The sequence below is a fragment of the Chrysemys picta genome, chromosome 11 (assembly GCF_011386835.1).
Source record: "Chrysemys picta bellii isolate R12L10 chromosome 11, ASM1138683v2, whole genome shotgun sequence".
In the NCBI taxonomy this organism is placed as follows: domain Eukaryota; kingdom Metazoa; phylum Chordata; order Testudines; family Emydidae; genus Chrysemys; species Chrysemys picta.
This window is the reverse complement of record NC_088801.1, coordinates 10,648,352-10,668,474: the sequence shown is the minus strand read 5'-3', so window position 1 is coordinate 10,668,474 and position 20,123 is coordinate 10,648,352. Positions and strand designations below refer to the sequence as shown.

Below are 20,123 nucleotides of genomic sequence, written 5' to 3'. Positions count from 1 at the left end.
CTGGTGGGTAGCAGCCTGTTGCTTAGTTAGTTTGCAGTGTAGCTAAATGTGCATAGACAGCTTTGAGAAATAAACAGAAATAACTTTTTTGTTTTGTTTTGTTTTGTTTACTAGGGGCTAAGAAAATGTGTCATGGCTGGGCTGGCCATATGCATTGTGATCAGGTAGTGAAATGAGTGCAAGGGTGCCTTACCCCCAAAGTTTGGTATTACGCTGCTTATGTAGGTATCAGCCAGACACACATGTGCTTTATATACTCAATGTGCCGCAGAATACATATGTCTCCTTGGAAAGACTGACTGAAGAGATTCTGAAAGGTACTGGGAGATAAAGTTGGCTGAAGCAGAAGTGTTGAATGTGTCTAGGGGAAGAGGAAGGCTTCATAAGGAGCTTCTGGAAAGGAGAGACTTGGAAGGGAAGTAGAAAGGACAAGCTTACACTGAAGCCTGAGCAGTTTTTAGGGAGGCTTGCAATAAGGGTAAATCCGAGATGCTTAGGACAGCAGAAATGAAAGAAGAAACTCGGAAGTGGTTGCAGAGCTGAAAAGGGGGATCTGGCCAGCAGAGGGATCTAAACAGCTAGAACAGATTGAGTCCAAAAGGAGAGGTGATAAAAAGGCTGAGAGCTCGAAATCCTGGCCCTCCGTGGGACCCTTAGAGCTCATCAGAATGAATGGCCAGACTTCAGTTGGCTTTGAGACAGGCCCTTGGCGCACATTCATTCATCGAGGTACAATTACTTTTCCTTAAACATACATTAGCATTTTGGTTTTGCAGCTATATTTTTATTAGTGACAAGAAGCTCCAGGTTCCCCTTTGCAGGATCTTTAATATGCTCTTTGAGTGACTGGAGGTCATTGGAGTCGGTCAGCCCTCAACCCTGTGCCTCAGAGCTTACCTGAGGTGTGTATACTGGCCTAATAAAACATGCCTTAGTGCTTAATTAGCCTCTTGACTCTAATGAAACTTAAATTGACGAATGGTGCAGTCACCGGCAACATGTTGCTATAATTCGTTCTATCAGCAAGGGCTTCTGTTATCAGCAGTCTCATCAGGGGACTTAGGGGAACCTAAGGACAGTGTTGTCCACAAAAGGAAACAACCCAGCACCAAAAACATGGTTTAGAGCAGAGATACATCCCTGACTTGAACTGTGTTTGCAGAGTAACTCTGAGCTTGTGTGTGGAAAGTAGAGGCTCTTCTATAGAGGGCCAGATTCTGCTCTCAGTTACATTGCCGCAGTCCCAAAGAGCCCAGATTATTTACCAAGTGGCAGCATCAGTTGCTAAAAAACCAATGGTTCTCCCAAGCCAAATGAGACTGTTCTGAAGGCAAATATTGGGGCCATGAGCTCCAAATGGCCAACTCGTTTGATCCTGCTGTTGTCGTCCTCCTTGGATTTAGAGGAAAACTTACTGCCATGCATATGTGCATGCTTCTGTGGCTCACGGTAGGCCCCGATGCAGAGTCCATAGCACTAGTACCAGCAGATCCTGATGGAGGCTCTGCAATAGGGGGAGTGCTCTTGGAGTGTTCAAGTTGATGTACAGGGGTGGGGGGTTCCCCAACCAGGATCCAACTTTGGGCCCATTGCTACCTCCATGAGGTGCTTCTTGAGGCAGAGAGCTCTGCCTTCCCATGTCTGGCCAGGGAAGGAGAGGCAGACACTGCACCTGGAGCTTTATGTGGACTTTCCCCAAAAACAGGACAAACAATGTTCATCACTGATGGAAAACAAGCGAGGGCAGGAAGCACAGACTTTGAATCCCAGCATCTTCGGCATAATCCAGTACCCAGACCTGGGGGGCAGGGGAGGAGAAAGACTGGCAGGAAAAACTGTTGAAGCGGCATCCCAAGTCCTTATATATAAAAACTGCTAGAAATTACCAAAATACAATGAAAAAACACAAAATCCTAACTACGAGCAAAAATAAAAACAGTTGTGTAAAATTTTTTTAAAATGTGTCACTAAAACAAGAGGTCAAGCAGAAGCTCCTACTCGGACCATGCGGTGGTGAAAAGGAACTGGAGCTGTGGATGGTCCGCCCCGCCTTTTTTTGCCTCGGGCGAAACCACGAGGTAATATGAGTGCGCATGCGTGGACTGCCGAGCAATACTACGTTGAAAAGCTCCGGGGGCATGCAGCATGTGAATAATCCTCTGTGGAATACAATAGGGACCATCACTCGAAGAAGAACTCCTGTTTCACTGTCTCACTCTTCGTCCAATAGATGTTCGGAAATGGAGTTAGATGAAGCACCAATCAGCCTGGCTCCAATGGTACTGGTGGTTTTGGAGAGATTCCCTTCATTGTCTCCAAACACAGCTGTGTCATCGACATCTTCCTCCCCGGCAAATGACCTTCAGTTTCAAGAACTCTTACGGAGAACAGCCAGTGCTCTTGAGATCCCCCTAGAAGAGATGCAAGACAGTCAGCACCAGATAGTAGACATTCTGCAGGCATCGGTACTGACAAGTATGGCCTTACTGATCAGTGATGCCATTCTTCAACCAGCATGCACTATGTGGCATACCCCGGCCACATGTGCACTGACCCCAAAGGGGACAGAGAAAAGGAACTACTCCCCCCCCAGAAGGTCAGTGTTTTTATTTTCAGAACCTCCACATAACTCCTTGTTAATACAGGCTGCGTCAGAGTGGATCAAACCATAACACCCATGCTCCACCTCGGCAGACAGGGAGGGTAAGAGACTGGACCTCATCTGTTGAAAGGCCTCCTGGGCTGGACTACAGTTCCAGATCTCTAATTACTTGGCACTGATGGCCAAGTATGATTTTTTTAAACCATGGCTGGACGGAGGAATTTGCAGATAAACTACCTCAGCAGGATCGTACTTGATTCCAATAGATTATACAGGAAGGCAAGTTGGTCGCCAGGTCCATACTTCAGGCTGCAGTTGATTCAGCGGACATGTCCTTACGTGGTGATTGGAATTGCCATGAGGAGGGAATCCTGGTTACACTCCTAAGGTCTCCCTGGAGAGGTGCAGAACACAATCAAGGACCTTCCCTTCCATGAATCACACCTCTTCAACCAGAAAACTCATGATTCCTTACACTCTCTAAAGGACTCTAGAGCCATCTTTTGATCCTTGAGCATATACACACTGGCACCAAAGATAAAATGTTATCATCCACCACTAGTCCAACGCTATAGAACTCCTCACTTCTATCACCATTGGGCCTATAAACCTCCTCAGAAGCGCCCTAAGATACACAGAGCTCATCCACCTGTTCCGGCAACTCGGACCTCTCCATGACGCACTCAGTCATCGCAAAAATGGTATTTCTGAGTGCGCCTAGAATGCCGTCAACCACTCTGTACATCAGTGCTCCTACCCTCCACGCCTTTTGGGAGTTGTCTCAAACGCTTTCTACCAGCTTGGAAAGCTGCAACAACAGACAAGTGGGTCTTGGACGTCTTTGACATGGCTACACCATAGAGTTTATGACACTGCCTCTTCCACATCTCCCGTCCTAACCCCCGCATAGAGATCCCTTTCACAGCAGTATTTTTACCCTAGAGGAGGACTATTCAAACTATTTCCTGGCACCCAAGAAGAAAGAGGGATGAAGACTGAACTTGGATCTCCGTCACCTCACTTGCTCAGTTCGCAAACCGAAGTTCCGTATGGTCATGCTTGCAGCCATCATTCCCTCACTAGAAAAAGGCAGATAGTTTACAGCTCTCAACATGCAAGACACCTACTTCCATGTTGACATACATCCGACCCACAGAAGGTTCCTGAGGTGCAAAGTGGTGCATAGACCCTTCCAATTCAGGGTTCTCCTGTTTGGACTTACCACTGCCCCATGAATTTTTACAAAAGTTTTTTCTTGGTAGTGACTCACCTACAATGTCAGGGAATTCTTGTCTTCCCATGCCTGGACAACTGGCTGTTGGCAGCATGGTCCAAAGAGGAAGCTCGTGCATTGATGTCCTCGCTGCTTCTACTCATCTCCTCCCTAGGAGTGAGCATCAGCGTTGAAAAATCAACTTTTTACCCTATTCAGTCCCTGATAAACCTCCAACCCTTCAATCTTGGTCAGGACCTGCCTTTCCATCTTAGGGCACATGGCAGCGTGCTCATACATCATGCCCTTTGCCCACCTGCACCTTTGTTGTCTACAGCTATGGCTGCAAAGAATCTATTCCCCTGTGCATCAGTCAATGGACATCAGACTCAGCATTCCACCCGAGGTCATCTGTTGTCTTTGTTGGTGGACAGACCATATACAAGTCTGCTCTTCCTTCAAACTGCTGGACTCCTGCACTTTCCCTGTCCTCTCCAGGAAGATCGCTTTCCTTGTTGCCATTACCTCCGCGAGGATGGTTGATGAGCTGGAAGCCACCATGATGGCAAAAAAAACCCTTTCACCACGTTCCATCAGGACAAGTCCTCGCTCCAACTGCATCCCACGTTTCTGCCAAAGGTGGTTTCCCAATTCCACTTCAACCAACCCATACATCTGCCTACGTTCTTTCCAAAACCACATACCTCAAACGAGGAACGGCGGCTTCATTCCCTTGAGGTGTGTAGGGCCCTGGTCTTTTACCTGCAAAGGACAAAGCCGATCCGGAAGTCTCCCAAGCTATTTGTCGCCATAGCGGAGAGAATGAAAGGACAGGCCATTTCCACCCAGAGAATCTGTAAGTGGGTCTCAGGGTACATTCTGCGACGGATTCCTCATTCGGTGCAGCGGTCCTCCGTTCTACAGTTCTGCCATCTTCCTCGCACCCTCTGCCTCTCAAGGTACTGCTTGTCAATCAACTTCTGTGGAATACAATCGGGACCATCACTTGAAGAAGAAGAAGAGGAGGTTACTTACCTGTAACTGGAGGTTCTTCAAATGTGTGGTCTTGATCTGTATTTCAGTCCCACCCCTCTGCTATGGTTCTGTAGGTCTGTAGTTCTGCAGTGGAGAAGGTGTGGCCAGTCCTCCTCACCCTTTATCACCTAGAATGAAATCCCAAGGCAATACAAGGTTGAATGCACGGATCGCCAAGCAATACTACTTTGAAAAGCTCTGGCTCTGGGTGCATGCACGTAACCTCAATGGAATACAGATTGGGACCACCCATCTCAAAGAACCTCCAGTTACAGGTAAGCCACCTTCTCTTTTTGTTTTCATTTTGTCCTGCCAAGGGCTGTCATGCTAAACGGGTGCTGTAAAGGAGAGTGCTGCTTCTCAGTGTTTCTGAAATGGGAAGAAAACTATCAAATAAGCTATTTGCTCTGGAGTTTGTGTCGTGGGGGTGGTCTTTTGTTGTTGTTGGGTTGGTTTTTGTTTAGCTTGTCAAAAATTAATCTTAGGGTAGAGAATATTGCAGCTAGCTGGCTGTGATGATGGGACTGAACCAGGACCTAGAATCCAAACCCCCTAACTGTAGTGTTACATCTCTCTGATGGGAGCTGCAAGTTAAAATTCCACATCTGGACTGAAGGGACTGTTGGAGTCATCTCCCTACCTCTGATGGTGTCTTTCCCCTATCTGGATACTGCTTACTGGGTGGTGCTACCTCCGTCCTTGGTTGTGATTATGAGAGAGTGTATTTTGTTGAATTGGAAAAACTAATAGCTCCCCTCTGTTCTGCAGGCACTCCTCTGTGTCCTATGGCAACCTGGGTTCATCTTGTGTCAAGGGGACAATTTCTGGAAACACCCATTATTAAAATATTGGCAGCAGTCAGAAAGTTGGGAGAAAGTTCAGTTCTAGACCAAACTTTGCTGCTATTACCAATCTTTGTTATGAGCTGGAAAAAACCCCACCAAACCCCTGTCTCCTTTAGCGGAGTTTGGATCCATATCTGAATCTTACAATCCAATCTTGTTAGAAGGGCTATTTTGCTAGCACTCAGAGCAATGTACAGTCTGCATGTCTGTGTGTATTTTCACTGCCAGTTATTAAAGCTAAGAATATTTGTTAGAATTTATTTATTTTTTTAAAAATGCTTAAAGGGGGAAAAATTGAGACAGTGGTAAACAGCTGGCTCTGGTGCTGGTATATTTTAAAGCTGGAAGTTGCTCTGTTTGATACAGTCTTGCTGGGGGTCTGACTCCTCTTTCTAAGCAGTCCCTATGGGTCAGATCCTCAGCTGGTATAGACGGGCATAACTCCACTGTTGGCAATGCAATATAGCCAGGGTTTAAATTCCCATATAGTATTCCCTGGAGGCCCCATCTCCTTCTCTGCCCCCCCCCCCCCCCCCCTGCATTCAAGGTGCTGAGCTCCCCGGTGCTCAGGGCTTCAGCCCCAGGTTTAAAAATGTTTACCGGAGCCAGGGGCGGCTCCAGGCACCAGCGCAGCAAGCGCGTGCCTGGGGCAGCAAGCCGCGGGGGGTGGCCTGCCGGTCGCCGTGAGGGCGGCAGTCAGGCTGCCTTCGGCGGCATGCCTGCGGGAGGTCTGCCAGTCCCGCGGTTTTGGCGGCAATTCGGCGGCGGGTACGCCGATGGCGCAGGACCAGCGGACCTGCTGAATCTGCGTTACCAGCGGACCTCCCGCAGGTGCGCCGCCAAAAGCCGCCTGACTGCCGTGCTTGGGGCGGCAAAATACATAGAGCCGCCCCTGACCGGAGCTCCGCTCTGGACAGCTCCAGCTGAATTTAAGCACTGAGCATAGCCATTTTACACTAAGGCTAAGCTAAGCATCTGGCCCAAGCACTCCACATTTCTTTAGCTGTAGAATCACCTTGAGGTCTCTTTCCCCCATATTCCCTTGCCAAGATATCCCTCCATTTCTCATCTTATCCAACTGATTTTGCAGTGTGACTAACACTAGGTTTCAGTAATAGGGTGATTATCTCAGGGGAGCTTTTAAGAAAACTTAAACAAGTTTGTGCAAAATTATTGTTGAATACCTACGACTTCGCTGTAAGGATTTTTGTTGTTGTTGTTCCATTTAGTGCTTAAAGATGGTACTTTTACACTGCACTGTACCTTTAAAAAAGGCAAAGTCCTGGTGTATGGGACTTGTGTATTGGACCCTTCCACTTGAATTATAATCAGATGTTGTATTTACATGCAAATTAAAATCTGTTCTCTGTTAACGGGTTAGTTGCCTCAACCCCTGGATGGTTCATCTATTTATCATTTGTTTGCACTGTGAGCACAAGAAGAATGATATATATGACATTATGTTTACTGTCCCAGTGCCTGCTGCAAATTGCACTGCATAAATTGACTTGAGATGCTTGCTCTTGTTTCTTTGAGTCTCCAGATGTGGGTTAGCCAAGAAGCAATAGTTCACACTATTATCATGTGACTTGTACATTTTGGTTTCCCAGGCAACAGAATGGGGCTCAGATGAAGACACTAGGAGGTCCTGTCAGAGTAAAGGAAAAACTGAGGTAAGTTTTGCTTTGGCACAAAGAGGCTGCAGTTAAATTATTTGCTTCACACCCTTGGAAATACATGCAGGGAACATCTGACACCCGCTCTAGTTTGTAAATCTGCAGGGTTTTAGAGCCTCCACAACAAATGCATAAGCTACATAGAACCAGCCATTTGAAAGGCCCTCTGTTCTAGTTATTAGACCTGCTCTGCATGAAATTTGAAGGTAATTCACTGCTGGAAGGGGAGTAATTTGTGACAAATCAGAGAGCAGAATGGTGGCAGACCAGGAGTAACATTTATTGTATAGCTGAGACTGATCAGGTCAGCTTACGCTTGGTGTGAGACAGTCAGCCAGTTTCTGGATCTCAGCCATGTCGGTTTGCATTCGGCTTTAATTGCAGACAAGCACATGTCCTGGTATAATTCACTCAAACAGCATTGTTTAATCTGATGACACAAAACAATTCTCTACATCAGGGACATGGCAGCATTCTTTATAAGATAGGTCCACCTTCCTAGAATGCAATTCAAACCAAAAACAGTCACTGTAAAGAGCTTGCATTCCAACACACCTGAATTTGTGGGTGTTTTTGATTCAAGCTCAGATCCGCACCCACAATTTGTAAATGGCCATTGTCGTCTTATGAAGCCCAAACAAACCCCCGGTTCTGAAAGCTAGGAACTTCAGGGTGTTTGAAATTGTTATTACTGTATTACAATAGCACCTATAGGCCCCAACTGAGACTGGGGCCCCATTGTGCTAGGTGCTGTACATACATATACCAAAAAAACCCAAGATGGGAGAGAATTTAAAAAATCAAGACACTGGGAACTTTTGTAAGTTGAATCTGAAATCTTTTGTACTTATGTTTTAGAATATATACGCTTACGTGAGCATTTCACTATCACCACCCACTGTGGAATGCGCAAGAGTAAAGTGACATTCCATTGTTCATGAAGTACTTGAATTTATAACCAAGCATTATTTTGTCAAGCCACAGAGCAACCCGGTATGAGATTCCCATGCACTCAACTGAGCACATCGCATGATAATTTCTCTTTTATCTTTTTAACATCATGTCAGTGGAAAGCAATGGTTTGTGTGTCTGGTTTTTTGCTGCCTGCTCTGTCCCTGCCGATCACATAGCAAAGAGTTTGACAAACATTTCACTAGAGGATAATGTTCTGAACAGTTGAGTTCAAACTCACTTTGAGCCATAGCTTAGCGGATCGTAGTGCATGCAGTTGGCCTTTGCTTGCAGATATGTCTTGAATCCATCTTACAGTTCTCAGGGACAATAGTTAGAGTGGCACTGAACTATTAGAAGCACTGAAAGCAGACAGGTGTTGCCTACTGGTCTCACAACAAGACCTGTAGCTAGGCAGGAGGGAGGAAAGATGGTCCAGTGGTTTATGGTGCTAATTTGGGACTCAGGAGAGCTGGGTTCAATTCCTTGCTCTATCAGTCATTTTATGTGACAAATGACTTAGTGTCTCTGTCCCTCATCTGTATGATGGGGATAATAGTCCTGCCCTACCTCACAGGGGTGTTGTGAAGATAAATACACAGAAGATTGTGAAATGCTCAGATACTGCAATAATGGGCACCAAAGAGATAGAGCCAAGAGTTCTGGACATCAATTATCCCATAGCCAGGGCTAAGTTACTTGACCTGTCTGCTTTAGTTCCCCCATTCAAACATATATTTATTTGTACTTTTCAGGGAGGGGTTTTCAAAGCCACCTAGAGTATTATAGTGCCCAAATCCCATTCATTTTCATGGCAATTGAGTGTCTAAATCAGATCCCTCAGGTAGTTTAGAAAATCTTGCCATAGAGTGCCTGGAGCTTCAGCCTAAGAATACAAGTCACAGATTTAATATTAACAAAATACATGGTGAGCTGCTCGTATATTGCCGTAATAACATTAACTGTAGTAGTAACCCTACACCTGACCACCTATTGCATGAGGCTGGGTGCTTGCTCAGGTCCAAGTCCCTTCGGGATTGCAGGTTAAAACCAACATTTTAAAGTGTCACCTTATTGGCTGGCAGTGCATTGTGTAACATTTTGCTGCCTCTTTCCCTGTCTTTCAAGTGATGTCACATTGAGGGTGTGGCTAGCATGAGTAACAGGGTGGGGCATGGGGAGAAGTGACCCCATTGGGTCAAAGATGCATTCATTGTCGCTAGCGAGGAGCTCAGCATTCAGTGTTTTTTGGTCTGTCATTAGCTGATGTTCCTCTCTGGTTGCATAACAATCAGACCCCACCACTGGTCATTTTGCATAGTACACGGAGACTGGCAGCGCTCCGAACACGTTGCTCTGGGGTGAGTGCTAAATTATTTTTAGCTCTCCAAATTGGCATGCCTTCCCGCTGGGGATTGTGTGGGAAAACTTTAGTGGAGGCTGCCTGTAGTGTACAGTTGTGAGAGTCCCAGGCTGTATGGCTGTCAATAATACAGGGGTCAGAAAGAAAAAGAGAGACAAGGAGCTAATAGTGATTGGGGAGCAATAAATCTTACTGAGGGAAACACCTGATTAAAAGTCGAACTAGAAGAAATCCTACCGTGGCATTCCTTGTATGCTTGATCAGCAATATGCTCTTATTCCTCTCATGCATTTAGGGGCCAGTCTTTCCCATGTGCTGAGCCCAGATACAAAGGCTTGGCGCAGGTAGTCCTGTATGCCAGAGGTTGGAATCTGCTATCCCCATCTGTGGAGTGGCTCTACTGCTACAAGAGAATGTGCTTTGTGGGCTGATCCCGTGCTGTGCAGAGGGTGTGTCCTCTTAGTTCCATTTCACCCTGGGTCCTCTCCACCCATTGGGAAGGACACAAACCAGATATGATAGGGGCCATATAGCTACCTAGATAGATGGATATAGATAAATGTAGATGAGTCCGGATTTGCCCCTTATAATTTTTCCAATGACCTGATCCTGTGTTCCTTCTACTCCTGTAAAGTTGGCAGTGCAGGATTGATCCCCAAGTTTGATATGAGGTCCATTGAAATAAAACTGGCTGGAAAATCATTAGGAAATCCTGCTTGGTATCTGCTGCATGTTGAGGAAAGATAGCTTGGCTGGGATGCAGGCTAAGCTGATTAATGGAATTGGTTGTCTAAGGAAATAAATATAAATATCTGAAAGCATATTAATAACAGTGCTCAGAAGCCTGCAAGGGGGTGATTTTTTTGAAAAAAGGAGTGGACTGCAGCAAATAAATTAAATCTGTTTGCTGCAGCCTTAAATGAAATGGCTTTGGAAAGAGCAGTGTGTAGTTCTGCTGGTTAATGCTCTGTACCTCAGTGCCATGCGGGAGAGATGGGCTCAATTCATTGCTATTGGTGCTCCTTTAGGCTGGGAGTGCTATAGAGTGAAGAAGCATGTGTAGAAGAGGAGAGTCTTGGGTCACTCAACTGGGATCTCCTCTGGCTAGTGAAGGTGACCCAGTCAATCCAGCTCGGCCAATAGGTCTGGGATTGTGCTAAGGTTCTTCTTGGGGAGATGATGTAAATGGAAGGGGGAGAGATTGTGAACTTCAGTGCTGATTCCCCAGAAGGAGAAGAGGCCAGAAGAAGCTGTGACACTTTCTCAACGCACTCAGGATTATAAATCACCTTGTTATCCCCCCTGCCTCAGTTAGAGAGAGACAGCTCCCTGTCACTCCAGTCTGTTCCCACCCAATCTCCTCAGAAGCTCTTCCAGCCTTTTTTTCGCCTTTCAGTTCATCTTTAGGTGCACTCTGAGCCCTCTTGAAGAGCGTTCTCCTGTAGCATCCAGCCCCTGTCACTGGACACTCACAGAAATAACCAAGTTTGCTGTCTCCAAAGAGAAAGTGTACACACCAGCCTGTTTGGTTTAGCGGAGCATTTACACTTCACTTAATATACAGCAGTGAGATGAATTTATAATAAAACCAAGAATAAGTTTATTACGAAACAGAGATTTAATTGATACTGAATAGGGATAGTGGAAACAGAATTGGGAACAATTAAAACGAAAGTATAGCAGCCTTTTAAGAGATTAAACACAACTTTAGCAGACTACAATCCTTGTCTAACGAAAGTTGCTCACCGAAAGCAGCTTCAGTGTCACTAGCCCCGTCCCTGGGCCAGGATCCAACTTTCATTAATGCAAAAATCGCTGTTCTTTTTGCTCCTTCGGTGATGGATAGCAAAATGGCTCTTTTTTCCTTTTTATAGTCTGGTAATCCTTTGAAATGGGTCCTTTTGAAGTGTACCTCCAGCTAAGATCCTTCTCCCCTGCTGCTTGTGCTGTGGTATGCTGACACCATGCTTCTTTACCATCCTCTGGTTAACTTGATCTTCTTGTATACCTCAGATGCAAATATATTCCATTGGCTTTGGTTTACCGTGCTTAATTTGCATCTGAGACCTAGTCAGACAGGTAAACCAACATTCCTTTGTCTGGGAAAAACTTGTTTATCAATCCCTGCCTGCTTACATAGTTTAAACATACTTTTAGAACGTTCATTACTCCTGGGGAAATTCTTCACCACTGCGCATGTGCAGAATTTATGTCCCCCGCAGATTTTTTTGCTTCCCCGCAGAAAAAATGACTTTCTGATGAGGAAGCAAAGGGAAGCCACAAGAGCGGTCATGCGACCCTCCCCAAGCAGTATGTTTCAGGTGCCCAGGGCAGCTGGCAGAGTTGTAAATCACTGTGGGATTGGGGGCAGGATTGGGGAAGACCCGGCTGGTGGCTCCTACCCTGGGCCGGGCTCAGCTGCTAGTCCCGGCTGAGCTGGGTAGGATTGGACTTCCTCTTCCTCTGGACAGCATCCAGGACCATGTCAAACCCACACCCAGATTTCTCCCCTGGCTATAGGAAGCTCTGCACACTCCCCCCCACCCTCCCGTGCTTCCTATACCCATCGCTCCTCAGCTGCAAGGGGAGGGATCACTATACAAGGAGCTGCTTCCCCATCTGCCTAACTCCTATGCATCCAGATCCCCCTCATACGCAAACCCTCCCGCTGAGCCTCACCCGCCCCCCCCACACACACACACCCAGAACCGCCCTTGATAAGCCCCACTCCCCCTGCACCTGGACCACCCAATGAGCCACCCGCACTTGGATCCTCACCCACTGAGCCCCAATCAGCTGCACCTGGATCCCCACCCAACTGAGCACCACTCCCCCAGCATTTGAATGCCCTCATTAAGCTCCCAACACCCAGACCACCCAGCTGAGCTCTATCCCCCACACACCCAGACCCCCCCCGCTGAGCCCCAACCATCTTCACCTGGACCCCCCTGCAGAGTTCCATTACTGTTGCACCCAGAACCCCCAACAAGCCTCCCTGCATCCAGATCCCCCCTCACACACCCAGATCCCCCACTGAGCCGCCCACACACAGATTGCCCCACACAGAACCCTCTCAACCCACACCTGGCTCCCTCCACACTAAACCCCTCCACACTTGGATCCTGCCTTGCTGAGCCTGCCTGCCCACACCTGGTGCACCTGGCACGGAGGGGCAGGGCCCTGGGGTGTTTCTGGGGCAGGCCCGGTCCTTGCGCTGTATCAGGGTTGGGTGCAGCCTCACTGCTGAGTCCATATCCCGGAGGGGGGACCTGCACAGTGATCTTCCACCTCTGTGTAGCCAGTGGCCTGTGCTCCCCAATGCCTTACTGGAGCCTCCACATTTATTTGACAAATAAAATTGGCAGAATTTTAAAATATTGTGCACAGAATTTTTAATTTCTTGGTGCAGAATTTTTAATTTTTCAGCACAAGATACCCTCAGGAGTAGTACATGCAACTACTAACACATTACTCGTACATCTGTCACACGGTGCTTATGAGGACCACTAGGATATAAGCTTTCATTTGATGTCATCTTGATCGATAAATGCTATGACAGCAATGTGTTAGGTGTAGTGAATTTGTCAGGGCTGATCGTAGTTGCTGACACAGGGTGGCAAATCACCAAGGTGTCACAGAAGCCCTTTCCCTTCCCACTTCACCACTCACACACAGCGAGCAGGGATGATCTGCTTGGTTCTTGCTAGCAGTGCCATAGAACTTTTAAGGGGCATGCCTGGGGAGGGCTGCCTGTGCGCACTGGTATGGCTGCACTCTGCTGTCTATACCTGTTACACGTGAGTAGAAGTGGGAGCGCCTCCGAGGCTTCTCCCACACCGTTACCAGCCAGAATTTCGTCCCGTCAGGGCTTCTCCACTGGAGCGCAGTGTGTTTTCTGCTCCAGGCAAACCCAGACCCACGGGAGGCACAGTCGAGCCCGCTGCAGCTGAATGCACTCGTATTCACTGTCCCTGCAGCCAAGAGGGCCGCGAACAATGTCTTTAAATGTATAGAGCTGTAAGTGGGAACTGAAGCAAACCCTGGTGCAGGAGGAAATTCCCAAATTCCCATCCCTGTCAAGAAATGTTTCCCCTGCATTCAATCAATGCCATAGATAGAGCCATGAGTCTTTGACAGTAATGTGTAAGTTACAGTGGAAAATACTGAATCATAGAATTAGAGAAGAAATACCAGCCAGGGCCAGTCTAGAGTCCATCCCCTGATACCAGCCATGCAGGGTCTCTCCCCACTGTGTATTCTTCAGTATTTGCTCTGATCCGCTTTTAAATGACTCAGGCAATGTGGCTTCCATTGCCTCACTTGGGAGGGTAGGAATGTAGGAATTACCATATTAACTGAGGGTTTATCTTCACTTAAAACACTACAGCAGCACAGCTGCGGTGCTTCAATGTGAACACTACTTACGCCGACGGGATGGAGTCTCCCGTCGGTGTAGATAACCCACCTCCCAGAGAGGCAGTCGCTAGTTCAATGGAAGAATTCTTCCATTGACTTAGTGCTGTCTACATGGAGACTTCGGGCAAGTCTACACTACTGCGCTGCACTGCTGTCACACGTCTGGTGAAGACACGCTATGCCAGCAGGACAGCGCTCTCCCATCAGCATCGTTACTCCACCTCAATGAGAGGCGGGAGCTATGTCGGTGGGAGTGAGAGTGTCTCCTGCCGACTTAGCGCTGGTGTGGACAGCTCTTAGGTTGATGTAATTTGGGTGGCTCGGGGGTGGCTTTTTCACACTCCTGAGCGACATAAGTTACATCAACTTAAGCGGTAGTGGAGACAAGCACTTAAGTCGGCTTAACAATGCCACTCAAGGATATGGATTTTTTGCACCCCTGACCAATGTAGTTAAACGGACCTAATTTTCTAGTGTAGACCAAGCCTCAGACCAATGGTCCATCCAGTCCAGTATCTTGGCTGTTACAGCACCGGTAACAGCTGCTTCAAACGAAAGATCCAAGAAACCTTTCAGTAGTAGCTATGGAATAACCTGCCCACAGGGAAGGTTTTTTTCCTAGTTCCTTCAGCCCCTTTGATTAGAGGCTGGTTGAAACCCTGAAGCATGAGAGTTTTTATCCCTTCCAAAACACGTGGAATTAAACCCTTGCTGTTGAAACTCTAGATGTTATTTTTCTCCCTATAAACTCCTATTCCTTTTTTAAAAATACTTCTAAGTTCTTCACCTGGATGATATCTTGAGGCAATGAGTTCCACAGGTTAATTGTGCGTAGTGTGAAAATATACTTCCATTTATCCACAACCAAGATCTTACCACTAGGGGTCTGATTGTAGTCCTCCTCTTACCTATACCTTTGTTCAACGTTATTCCATTTCTCCTAGTAAAACCACTGTAGACCCCACACCAAGTGGCTCTTCTCTTTCCTTGCTATCTGAATGGCTTATGTGTTTCTTTGCCAAGGGCAACAGATCATCCAGAATCGATCCTTCCCCATTATATCATGTGTTTGTATTTTTACATGCTAGTTTCATGATCCACCAAGATGTTCAGCTCACCTGTTGTGCACTATTTTGAGCCAAATGACTAAAAACGAAATAAAAAGCACACAGAAAACCCATCCCCACTGATGTATTCAAAGTGAGGTCCCAATTAAAGGGGGTCCCACCATATAGTTAGTCAGAAGGAAAAATACATCTGTGCAATGAGATTAAGGGTTGGCACGTTTCAAACCCCCAGTATTCAAAGATGACAGATTACATGCCTTGGGAAGCATCTACAGCAGGTTTGTTGTTAATATGCTGAAAACTGCCTTTTGATTTTTATCTGAACCTCAGCTCAGCAGGGACTTCATCCCCCTTTCTTTGCCTTGCTGGTCTCCCCAGATGAAGAAGGGCAGTAATGGGGAGAAGGCGAGAAAGGCGCCATTTTCTGTGATTGGGTTTGAAATGCTCTTGGTGACAATTCAGAGCAGCCTGCAAGTGTGTAAATGCCAGAATGAGGCCTGCTCTTAATACCTTGCTAGTCTATATTATATCTATCGTTCATGGAGCTTTTACAGCCAAATGTTGGAATGAATGAAACCAAGTAGCAAAGACTTAAATTAGTTGGCAACAGTCCAAGTCATGGAAACAAAACTAACCATTAATTAGCCATTGGAACAATTTACCAAGGGTCATGATGGGTTCTCCATCACTGAACATTTTAAAATCAAGATTGGATGTTTTTCTGAAATTTCTAGGAATTGTTCTGGGGAAGTCCTATGGCCTGTGTTCTACGGGCAGTCAGATTTGGTGGTTACAATGGTCCTTTCTGGTCATGAAATCTATGGAACCGCAAGTGAGGGCTTTAGGGAAGTTCTCTCCCTGATATTGAAGCGGGGTGACCTAGTGGATTGAGTACTAGGCCAGCAGTTAGATGCTCCTGCTTTCTAGGAAAACAGGAATAGCTCAGCTGGATCAGACCAATGGTCCATTTTATTTAGTATCTTGTCTCTGAGAGTGGCCAGTGCTAGATGCTTCAGAGGACAGAACAAGAACTCAGAAGTGGATAATTATGGAATAGCCGGTCCTTAGTGGAAGTTCTTTCTGACCCCTATTTAGAGGTTGGCATATTTTTGAGCAGTAAACATAAGGGTTTATATCAGTTCCATCCTCTTTTTTTGAAAATAATCCTATCTATTGTAATGGGGGCTGTTTTTGTTAGCCATGTAAATTCCAGTCTTTTTTTTTGGAATCTGATTAAACTCTTGGACTCAGTAATATTTTGTGGTGATGAATTCCACAGGCTGATTGATCACAGGTTCATTTGGGCTGGTGTCATGACATCAGATTGTGATGTAAATATTGTCGTATCATGGAGTCTGGCTTGCCAAACTTTGTGACCAGGAGGAAAACCTCTTTGGATTCAGCCACACCTATTTAGAACAGTAATTGCTCCACATCTAGCTAGTAAAATCTAGCACTGAATAGCTTCTATTTGTTTAAAACGTTTATGTCTAAGAAGCTGGCAAGTCAGAGGCTGTGAGTTGAAGTTGGTTATTTTGCAGCATTTGATTTAATTTCACTAACAAGTTACACTTCTCCCTATAACTTAAATTTGTGTCAAATACAGCCACAGATAAATTTTCAGAGAGACCCCAGGTCTTGTGGGACAAGGTGGTAAATTTAAAGAATGTGTATAGAAGGCTGGCCTTTTACAAAGCTATTTTGAGGGGGGAAATAAGAGGGTATTTCATGTTAAGCACATGGGGAAGTTTTGAGAGTCAGTGAATCTAAACATTTCTGCATCATTCTTGCTTTTGCTTGAGGCCTTCACATAGCACAGACAGGCAACTGAGAGTGTGGAGGCAGCAGTGAAAAATGTAAGATTAATACGGTACTATTTTTAGGGATGTATAGGAGGTTGTGCTATTTGGCGGCTAAAGAAGGGGACTGGAAGTCAAGACTCCTGGGTCCTGTTCTCAGAGCTGCCACTGACTCTAAGTGCATGACCTTGGGCAAATCCCTTAACACCTCTTTGCCACAGTTCACCTTTCTGTAAACAGGGGAGAATAATAGTTATTATACTGTTTCAGAGGGATGTTATGAGGCTTTCAATAATGCCAAGGACAATTCTTTAAGCTCAGTGGATAAAAAGAGCTATGTTATCATTGCCCTTCTTCCAGAAGTGTGCAGCATTGTTATTGTCACTAGAGACGTAGTTCGGTTAATGAAGCTATGCAGATTCCAGGCAATTATTTTGTAGGAATAAGACAATTACATTTGCCCCATGTTATCTCTCTGCCTGGCAGCGTTCCCTTCCTCCTCCTCCCAAGCGGTGTAGAAAATGCCACTATTTGCCCTAGCTTCCATTACAACCAATGAAAACTTTAGCAAATACAGCTCATTCAATTTTGTGAAAAATATCAGCTGTCAAATGCTTCTGTTTTAACCTACTACCCCCATACTAACCATGTTCTTTGCTGCCACGATCAGGAGCGGACAAGCTGAGTCACAAGTCAGAATGTAATGCTATGAGCTCAGACCACAGTGGTAAGATCTCCTCAGCCAAGAGATTCCTTAGCCATTCACCTTCTGTTTTGCTAAATGGCCTACATTTTTGCTCGAGCGAGCACAATTAAAAACCGTGCATAACCTCTCAAAAATACAGGTAATTTACCAGCCAGATTGGGATGCTTTGAGCATCCTAATCACCCTGGAGTAGAATTCATGTCATATTTTGCTGCTTATTGTTGCTGGCTGCCTGCAGAGTCAGGAAGACCCTGCAGCATCAGTTTACAGGTCGTTAATTTTTTCAGTGTTATCTTGCCAGCCATGAGGGCTTTTTTTTTTTTTTTTTTAAATGGAAGTGAAGGTCCAGAATATCGTTCTGTGGCAAAGCGGCAAATTCTGTAAATGATGTTTAAGTTGTTCCTAAAATAATAAAAAGGAATCTAGGCAACACTCTACGCACCCCTAACACAAGTTACCCCCCAAAAGATCAAATTAAACAACTGTGGCTAATTCAGATCAGATGCTGATTACAATCCCCTCAAGGCTGGGGAAATTGGGAGTCGGAGTGGGGTTGGGTTAGCTTCTTTGAGACTAGAATTTGGATACAGATCTGCATACTGGGTTAGATGCTGAACCTTCCCCACATCCTAAATAGAAAATTTTGTGGGGAAAAGGGATTGGGCCCATGTCTAGTTATTTATATAGCAGCCACTGACCAACATATTCTTGGTCCTGTACCACTATCAACCCCAAATCTGCAGTCCTAATTCAGGCAAAACCCCCGCTGAGTTATTGGCTGAGTCGGGATTGCAGAACTATGACTTACATATACAAGAATTACTTTACCCACCAGTGAAATGCAGCCGCCTCTAGGGTAGAGGGGGGCAATCAGATCACACAGCACAACAGAACACGACCGAGCGAGAGGAGACATGGTCAGACAAGCCCTTAGTCTTATTTAAAAAAAGCACAAGAGCTTTAATTTCAACACAAAACAGATAAGGATCTTGTTATTTAATGTCCCGTTTGATAGACAAAACAACAGTTTATCTGCTTCTGAAAGATGAAGTGGTGAATCGACCCAGCTAGGATTTGAAGCTCTGGTTCCAGGGCACTTGGGGTTTCAAATTTGATCCCTGCTATATCTGATCAAGAAACGATAAACCTGATATTAAGATTGGCAGTTACCGACTCAATGGAAAAGTGCAGCCTTCACATGGAATCCTTGAGTGCTCCCAGACTAGCTCTGAAAGTGCACATCCCACTGTCTGGTAGCATCTTAAAAAAAAAAATAATAATAATCCCCAAATATTCTAAACATCAGTACCTTGTTCTTAGCTAACGCTGGTAGCCTTTCCTTAAATACAATCCTTTCAGGAATTGATTTCCATGTAGCAAATGAAAGGAGATAGGACACTTAATCCAACTGAGCAAGTCTCTTCCCTCCCAAATGATATGGAGTGTTTTTACATGGCTGAATCTTGCAAATGAAGTCTTCAGGGAAATGATCAGCCGCTTGTAGGACTTGGAGATAGGGGAGCTTGCAGCATGATTGCGACTCTCAAAAGAAGGAGCTGTGTCTGCAATTGTGGGCTCAGCTTAATGGCAAATGATTATCTACAGAGGGTGGAGGGGGGGGGGGCGGGGGAGGAAAGCAAAGCAGCCAATGTAGCCAAGATGAGGTGGTTATTTTTAACAAGTTTCCTTTTCTGTTTACAATAGAATTTAATTTGATTTCTTTACAATGTGCCCTATGAATGGCAGTCGAGGAACAAGTGCTTGTATCCTTTTCTCTGTGAAGTGCAGGGTGGACAGAGACCCCTAAGCTATAATTTTGATGGCAGTCTTGCAGGACATCTCCCATACTCTGCAGGGCTGTTAAGGGCAGCTCTGGGGAACTGGGGCAGGGACCAGGGATTTACGGCTGTGCAGATCCATCAGTCATTTGCTGCGTGCTGGAGTCCCCAGTGACAGATGTAAACAGGGGCTTTGCTGACACTCAGTGGCCTGGGTTGGTGTGGGGAATTTGTTTTATGCTGCATCCTGTGAAACTCCTGAGAACACAGTCCCAAGGCATGAGAAACAGGCAGTGGAGCAGCCTAGACACAAGCGAACCTTGTTGCTCGACTTTCAGGCCTTGTCTACAGCAGAGAATTTCTTTCTTGTTTTTCCAGCAACAATGCAACGACACTGCTGCTAGCAACAGTATGAACCCCAATGTAAGCAGGGCACCTGGTCTGCACTACAGCTTGTGCCATTGGTCATACTGGTACAGCCGCACCACGGCTAGGAAAATGGGTACAAAATGTCCTATTGTGGACACTCCCTCATTCTGCAAGCTAGGTGAAGTGCCTAAAGTGAACCGTTGGCATAACCGGTGAAGGGTAAATTAGATTAGATTATTGCAGTCCTTTCAATGGAGTGGGGATGGGGGTGGTTAGAGGAGTAACCAACAAAGTGGGTTTCTA

The 20,123-nt window shown here is 45.9% G+C and overlaps 1 protein-coding gene and 1 long non-coding RNA gene across 10 annotated transcripts in view; one reads left to right on the top strand and one right to left on the bottom strand.

Annotated features, from left to right (window-relative positions):
• Nucleotides 1–20,123, top strand: part of SEMA5B (semaphorin 5B) — a 345,985-nt gene that overhangs the window by 240,054 nt on the left and 85,808 nt on the right. For 7 of the 8 annotated variants that reach the window (XM_005279803.4, XM_005279806.4, XM_065561487.1 and 4 more), the window contains one exon: nucleotides 7,306–7,368. The exons of the other annotated variant lie outside the window; for it this stretch is intronic. In XM_005279803.4, the coding sequence (XP_005279860.1) occupies nucleotides 7,306–7,368 (63 nt within the window). The remainder of the gene's footprint in view (nucleotides 1–7,305; nucleotides 7,369–20,123) is intronic. 8 annotated transcript variants of the gene reach the window in all.
• On the bottom strand, nucleotides 763–19,259 carry LOC101947704 (uncharacterized). 2 transcript variants are annotated; one of them, XR_006172784.2, is made up of 4 exons: nucleotides 18,983–19,259; nucleotides 3,873–4,978; nucleotides 2,840–2,996; nucleotides 763–2,411 (listed from the first exon to the last, which is right to left on the bottom strand). It is a non-coding gene; the product is annotated as an uncharacterized LOC101947704 (long non-coding RNA). The 2 variants fall into 2 exon arrangements; XR_006172783.2 differs by having other exon boundaries at nucleotides 2,840–4,978.